General features: G+C 31.6%; 1 protein-coding gene across 1 annotated transcript; it reads left to right on the forward strand.

Moving 5' to 3' along the window:
• The first annotated feature begins 5,947 nt into the window (after positions 1 to 5,947).
• On the forward strand, positions 5,948 to 7,742 carry LOC134276876 (uncharacterized). The gene is made up of 4 exons (XM_062759159.1): positions 5,948 to 6,033; positions 6,444 to 6,575; positions 6,744 to 6,845; positions 7,608 to 7,742. Exons 1-4 carry the CDS (start codon positions 5,995 to 5,997, stop codon positions 7,740 to 7,742), a joined length of 408 nt encoding a protein of 135 aa, XP_062615143.1. The 5' UTR covers positions 5,948 to 5,994.
• The last annotated feature ends 442 nt before the right edge of the window (positions 7,743 to 8,184 follow it).

An 8,184-nucleotide genomic window follows, 5' to 3' on the forward strand; every position in this document is an offset into this window, starting at 1 on the left:
AGGCTACATGAGAAGTGATTGAAAAGTTAAAAGCGGAAAGACATCTCAAATAAAAGTGAGCTGAAGTGACATATTATGTAGAGTTTGGTCACATTTTAACAAGCACTTGTTTTTATGTTCACCTTTAATCACGAATGGCAGACCACTTTTAAATCGGAGGATAATGTAAGATTAAGCAACAAATAGACATTCACTCTGATAAATTGTCGAAAACCAAATGTGATGTTTAATCTTCATAAGGGTAATAAGGGTAATATGTATCAAATTAATGAGAGAGAGAATATCTTGAAGACTTAAAGTGATTTCTAGTGAGGCCAGTCTCCTGTTGGCATGTTATTTTGTTCGCCATTGACATCGGCATTGATTTTAAATATAAGTGTTGTAACTTCAAATCACATAGTGGACATCCCCTAGATAAGCAGTCATACACATTCAAACCATTAACTTTTTTTCATTTTTGTATTCTAAAAATTTCTGGACAAATATTAACCAAAAATGGCCATATTTCAACATGTTTCCTTACTGTATGATTGCTTTTGGCTTTACATGCCCTAATTGAAGGATATTTTAAGAAATGACTTTTGTTAAAACTCTTTTGTTCATTGTGGCTCCGCTCTACCCCTCGATGACATCATTTTGATAAATTAGAATCCCACTACCTTTGGTATTTTCATATCAATATCATTTTATATAGCTTTGCTGTCTTTTTTAAATAGGTGTCCTTCGTATTCCTATATAATACCTGATCTCTAACTGTGGATCCACACTTGCACCTTGAATCATGATTTTAACAAACGCATATCTACACTGCGCCAGGAAGTTCTCACATTAGTTTAATTTCTTTTATGTCCCAGAGGCTTTCCAACAATTTCTTTACTGTTTCAGTGGTTTTTACGAAAAAGATTTTTAAATGGATGGCAAAACCCCTCTTACTACAGTGGAGCCTCATTTATCCGGACACTTTGGTTCCTAGTCAATTTGTCCGGATATGTGAAGCGTCCGGATATCTGAAATCGTCCGGATGCTGAAGCATCCGGATATCTAAAGGTCCACTGTATTTTGTTATTATCTCCTCTTTTATATCCCCTTCATTTAAACTATTTGGATCCCTTTAAATTTACAATGTATTTTACAATATTCATCTGTTTAAAGTTTGGTTTAAATTTGCTCAGTGGTTCAGAGAAGAAAACAAATTTCCAAAAGGTTCACGACAAGAACAACGACAAACAATGGAGAACGAAAATTTTGCTCTATCAAATAACATTGTTAAGTCGTCAGAGTATCTTGAATTGACTGTGACCTTGATTTCGGCGCATAACAAAGTCACATCACGATTGCACGTTTTGTCTGTATGATAAAATTTAATGTAATGACTTATTCCTTAAGTCAACTTCCCTTACCTTTGCAGCAATATACCTTTATCGCTTGCATACGATGTTTATATCTCTAAGTTGATTCGATAGACAAGAACATGTTTTATTTATGAACGAAGTAAGTTAATGACGAACAAGTTGATAAAACAAGAATATCAGCAGTCTCGTTTAAAAGTCATCATTTGGTGGCTTCTTAAGAATTTGTCAGTAAATATAAAATCAAGAATAAAGTCAAATGCTGACTGACATTTATTATACTAATTGTTATGCCATTATTTACACACTTAATTGTCGACGAATATTTTCCGTTAGTTCCCGATCATGACAGGAATACACGGCGGTTGGGACCAGTCGTCAGGGGATGCACACTGATCCATCGCACCCGATCCCACCTATGATTTTTTAGAGGTCCGTGTATCCTTTGCCGATCGTTATCTTCATTAATTTCATTACAGATATACTTATTCATTAAAACTGCCGCCTTCCATAAATCCAGTCGAATATCTGTTGGATTAATTTGATAGTTGGGGCCATGGAATGCTTCAACTACTCTCGACCAACTAAGGGCTACCTTGTCAAAAGGATTGAATGATATCGCAATAGAATATGAAAGCTCTTGCCCAAAATGCGCAAAGAAGACTATGAAAATTTTATTTTCACTTTCGAAAGAACCGTCATATGAATTTCAATAACTCGTAAATACGAGGTGTGATCAAAAAGTTCGCGAACTAATTCAATAACTTCCATAAAAGAAACAATATTTGGTTTCAATGTTCTCCGATTTTAATGCACATCAACCACCGTTCTGCGCATGCACGAATCACGTGATATTGGCTGCCACGTGATCCCCTCCGTAGCGTTCTGTTACAAAAGTTGATAGATTTTTCTGAGTTTTATATTTCTTTCCGTGTGAGTTAATTTTTATGACAAGAACAGTTCATTTGTCAGAAATGGTCAAATTTTGGCAACAGAATGGTTGGATAAGAATATCCTTTCCGAAAATAAGCATGGCGACCATTAAAACACAAATCTTCTGTCTCGGGAGAGACTTTTATTAAGGTGGATAGAGAATAGATGCCTCCTTTTTATCATATCTAATATGTTTAAAATCTAGAATAAACGATATCTTAGGTATTTAACAATTATGTTATTGTTCAAATATTCAACTATTTTTCAAAGTGTAAATTGGAGGTCTTTGATAGCAAATTGCTTAATTAAAAAATCTATCTATATCTATATCTATTCAATCTTGCTTTCACTGAACAAGATGATAAATATCCTTTTTAACCATCTGCCTTCCTTCACTAAAACGATCAATCCAATCACTAGTTGAATTTATAGGAACTCATTTATCTAAATAAACTGTTTACACATTATCATATGATACTGCAGAGGGATTCTAAGATATACAATAAATTGTACAGTCGTTTGTTGAAAGAGTTCGACAGAGACAACCATTTTTCGTCACAAGTGACCTACATAGTGACGTCATTTTCATACTGTGACATCACAAACAAGGAGCAAAACTTTATTTAGCATATGCTATTTATAGAACTTGTGTATGGCTATTTGTGTACCGAATTTCATTCTAATCTGAATTGTGGTTTTGTAGATAGTTCACGAACTTTTTGATCACCCCTCGTAATCAATCACATAAGATGTTGGTAACTTGTGGACTAAAGTTTAGTTTAAGGTAGGTCCCTACTCTTAGAATTAATTGGATAACGGTGCAATTTTTGTCCTGATTTACATTAATAGATACTTTATCTACTTCAAAAGCACAAAAAGTAGATAGATATTCGATATTTTTACTGAGGTGTGAAACACTCATGTACCCTCTTGTAGAAAAAAACAAAATCATCACTGTTAAAAAGACGGTCTACATTTTATGTCAAAGCACATGGCAAATAAGTTATTTTGAACATAAATTACAAGGATAAGGATAATATTTAATAATTTCAGGCTAAGGTACACATTTCTGCTTAAAACTAAGAAAATATTGAAGAATTAATCTCATTTTACTAATAAAGTAACATAGCTCAAAATTCAATTAAAGCTTCCTATTAGAATAATTAATTTGTTTACCCTGATTTTTTAGTCTTTATTTATTTCAATCCTTGCACAAAAATACACCCAATCATCTTTATACGCCCCTCCAACATTTCTGCAGACGTTGTTTACATTTTTGCTAATGTTATATGTACCATAATATTTAAACCGAAGGTTTACCACTAGTAGCCCCCTACTTTAAACGATATATAACAATGCTTAAAAATACGTTCAAAAAATAGCTTTAATTCAATTCTTAACTTTTATTCTTTTAGGATAGAAGCTTTGTTATGTACATGGATTCAAATTCGTTCAATTGTTTGAATGAGTGGCTCCAGGTTTTGCATTAGAAATTAAAAAGGAATGGAGTAGAAATACTTAAGAAGTATACTCATGTACTTTTCATTTGAATGTTAAAATGACTTTTAAAATGTTAACTTTAATAACTTTATGAATATAATTGAATATCAAAAGTGAGTTCTTCGTTGACTTTTTAGGGCAATATAAAATGTAAATGCAATTTTAGTTGATGAGAATTTCCTTCTTCATTTAATTTTGAATCAGGTGAACTTTGCAAACTTTGTGTTTGTTTTTAGATATAGATTTGACTATGATCTCATACATCTCATTGCAAATCTTGCATCTACAGTGTTTTTGGCAAAACTATTTTTTTAAAAATCTATCCAAACTCAAAATATGTTTTATTTCATCTCTGAGGTAAATTTGTTTTAATTGTTTTTTACATCAAAGGGAATAATATCAGATTTGATTGACATAAACATGTACCCAGTGGTTATGATTAAAATACTGCAAATATAATATTGTAAACAAAATAGAATTGTTTTTAAATTGCATGTTGACTTCTTAGGTTTATTAGTGAGCGATTCATTCATCTCTGTTTTTAATCTGATCAACTTTATCTCAAGACAAAAACATATTACAACTCAGGACAACGAATATAGTTTCTGTTGCAGCTCAAACTCCAAGACTTAGTTCAAGAGAGAAATAAAAGTATAAAAAATAATTATAATGATAATTTACTTAAAGAACAAAGGGCCTTTGCAATAAAGGAAATATTTGTGAACCAAAACGCCCTAGCCCCAAACATCCAAATGTTGTTAAAAAGACGGTTTTAAAACGTAGATCAAATTCCAAGTTAAAAAGAATAAGGATATAAACTTAGGGTCCCTAAAAGAAGATTATGATTATTTTATATGAAATACAACTGTGACATACCGTATATCCGGTTTTTTTCGCGTGTCGGAAATTTTGCGAAAATGGGGTAGATTAGTACAGTTTTTATTTTGCTTGAGTTATTTTTTACGATTGAAGATTTTTTTGTTTAAAATTGTAATGTTTTTATGTCACATTATAGCTGACATAATTTCTGCGTGTTTTATATTTTGCGAATTTAAAATGGTCGCAAAAAATGCGAAAAATAGATCACCGCGAAAAAACCGGATATACGGTATATCTAAATAGGGAAAAGGTAATTTAGGTACTGGTAAGTATTGTACCTCTTGGGGATGCTCACTCATTCATGTCCCCTGATCCAACCGTTTTAGAGGTCCGTGTTTGTACTGCTCCTATTTTGTATTGTTTTATGGACTTTGATATTGAATACTGTAGTATATCCATATCCTTCATTAAATTCATTCGCAATATAAATGCAGCACATTTATTCTATTTTTACGAGCATATTTGTTTTCTGAGCATATCTTTGTTTTTTCTGAGATTTTCCAGAAAATTGTGGATCGTGAATAACCTGGTCCTATTTTTTTTTTTTTATGTCAATCTAAATTAATCACAAATATCTTATCCTGAGAGTCAGGTAATTCGTGGGTCTCTTCATACCTTGAAAACAACGAAAATTATACCCCCCACGAAAATCAGTTATTTCACAGTAGTAATCTGAATGTTATGCCTGTAACTGATATTTTAAAGAACTTGGTTTGAATTCATGTCCTGGGTTTATTTCCCTACTATTAAAGTTCCTTGAGTTATTGTAAAAATGTTCAATTTTTCTTATAATGCTAGCTTAGTTTTCATTAGAGTAATATTTTAATCTAGGAATTATCTTTTCATATTTAAGTACAGTAACAATGACTTATGTAATTAATTAATCATATTGTAAAAGAAAGGTCGTTTATTAAAATCAAGCAATACTGGTAAAACTGCAAAGTAACATTATTTTTCACGTTTTTAATGTAAAAAATGTCAAGTGCAAAATATGTAGAATCTTCATAAATGTATGACAAGCTTTAATGCAACAGTACCATTTAGACAACAAAAGTGAGTCGATCGACTCCTGTAGATTGAACAATTTTCCCCCTAAATTATAATTCTTTGATTTTGTTCCTTCCTGGGGTATCGGTCATTTTAGGACATTATTCTTCTTTGAGGACAAGTTTACAGAGATCATAAATAGTATTCCGTGAGCACATTTGTGTGAGCACTTATCGACTGTCAGGATAAGAAATATCCGATAAGTCTGTGCATATAAATATAAAACAAAAAGCTCTACCTTCATGATTCACATTTCTCCTGAGACAGACTTGAACAAGAAACAAAAATGCCAAGAATCATTCTACTTTTATGCTGCGTTTATATGGTGAGTAATTCTAAATACACTTTGAAAAAAATATTTTAAGTAAAATATTAATTCTAAATCATTACCATTTAACTTATTAACACCGATTTTGTCAATAAAAAAACTTGGTGGCATTTTAGTTTTCATTGGTTCTAAAAACTAAATAAAGGGACTGAACAGCAGGCATAATGCCACTCTGTTACTAAGAAAATATATATATAAAAAAAAAATGTATTAAAAAAATGGAACCCCGGATCCGTTGATACATTATTTAATATAGACTAATTTAAAACCATTTATATAGTGTATTTTGAAAATAAGTTTAAGAGGAGTTTTCTCAGAAACACAAATTCGCCATTTTTATAAAAAAAAATCCTTTTTCAAAGTTATAAGTAGCATACATCCTATAATACGAAAATATTTCTTTCAAGGCTTTAGCTGCCACAACCACCAAAAGGCCACATCATTCCACGCATGCCCATCATCCACATTCCCACGGAACACGCCCTACTCACGAGGCCTCAGTGGGAGAATTTTTCTCATTCTACTACGACTACCACACGGTAAATAACACATTTCTTATCGGAGATAAACTTCAAGATTGTGAAATAAATGTACTTTTAGTGAATGCAGTTCGAGATTTAAAAAAAATACAGATAGTCTGAAGTTGTAACTTTTGTTAGTTTACTGAAGACAAGTAATTATCCACTTTTTAAAACATTGTATTACAGCATGTTTTGTCAGTAAGATCTGGGCATACCTGTTACCTGTATAAAACAAGTTCCCAGGAACAGATGGACATTCATTCGTCACACGGACTTCATACAATCGAGGTAAAAGAAAATAAAACGATATGCTATTGATCAACTTAATGTTTGCATTGTCTAAAAGCGCAATATTATTTTGATCAGAAAAAGGGGTAGTTATAATACTAGTATTGAACTCATAGACAACTAAAGCTACTTTTATGGTTCTTAACAAATATACAAAAAGAGCCGAACAAGTTGCTCCATGTTCATCAATTTGTTTCACAAAAGACATAAAACTGAACTAGTCCTCGACTAAAAATAATTTGATATTAGGTTCACTGATATGACAAATTGATTTACAAATATCATTTTTAAAAATGAAACTAAAATCTTTTTTTTTCATTTACCTTAAGAGGTGTTTTCAAAGTTGAAAACTGTATTGACGATTTTCATCACACGAAAAATAACAACCACCATTTCTTTCTTGAAATTGAATATATATTTATATTACAATATTTAACAAGGGCCCCACAAGGTGGACCATCTCCTCGCAAAGGGCAAATCTATAAATTAAGGTAGCATTAAAAATCGATCCCAATACAAATAACGTCACATCCATTTCGTACAGAATCAAACCCACTCACCCACTACCCATTAATGAACACATGATTGCGTTACTATATCTATGTTTTATACTTTATGTCAGTTTGTGAGTTACAAATTCGGTACCACATAAAGAAAGGAAAAATTTTAACTTTTTCTGTCTTGGAAGAAGTAAATGAGATTCATAATTTAATACGCTTGAAGGAGTTTGTCTTGTTTAAATGTTTTACATTTTTCTTCCAGAAAAATGTCATCGATATCATCGACTCCAATCCGACTATGGTCTCCATAACACACGATGCTCTGGTTGCTATGCATGCAGTACTTGGACATTTATGTAACCCGACGCGCTACACCCATATTTATCAGATTAATTAGTTTTTTCTAAGCAAATTAGTGGGCTCCACTCATTTACCTGTATTTGTTAACAAATGATTGATGATATTAAAGCTTTAAAGAATCTTTTTTTTTATTTTTCAAACATTCATAAAGAACAAATTGTAACAAGGTTTACGAGAGGTATAAAGTGAGATAATGGTCTAAAATATTATATGTTCTGTGGTACTTTTTATTTCATGATTTCTTGGATATATCGTGCTGATATATAAATTAAACTGATTTGGAAGATATTGAGGTTTATTCTAATTATGTTAGAAATTCCTTTGTTTTTGATCTGAAAACTGAATGAGGTTCCCTGCTCAAAAGTTCTTTTTTCGATTTTTTCCCTGCAGACTATTGCTATCTTCTCTTTTTTGAAACCTGCCGTGCCAATTTTAACCAAGTGCTTCATATTTTAACATGTACATATATATGTTTCGGG

Source organism: Saccostrea cucullata, unplaced genomic scaffold (assembly GCF_032062105.1).
Source record: "Saccostrea cucullata isolate Sc308-1 unplaced genomic scaffold, CSIRO_AGI_Scuc_v1 ctg6427, whole genome shotgun sequence".
NCBI lineage: Eukaryota > Metazoa > Mollusca > Bivalvia > Ostreida > Ostreidae > Saccostrea > Saccostrea cuccullata.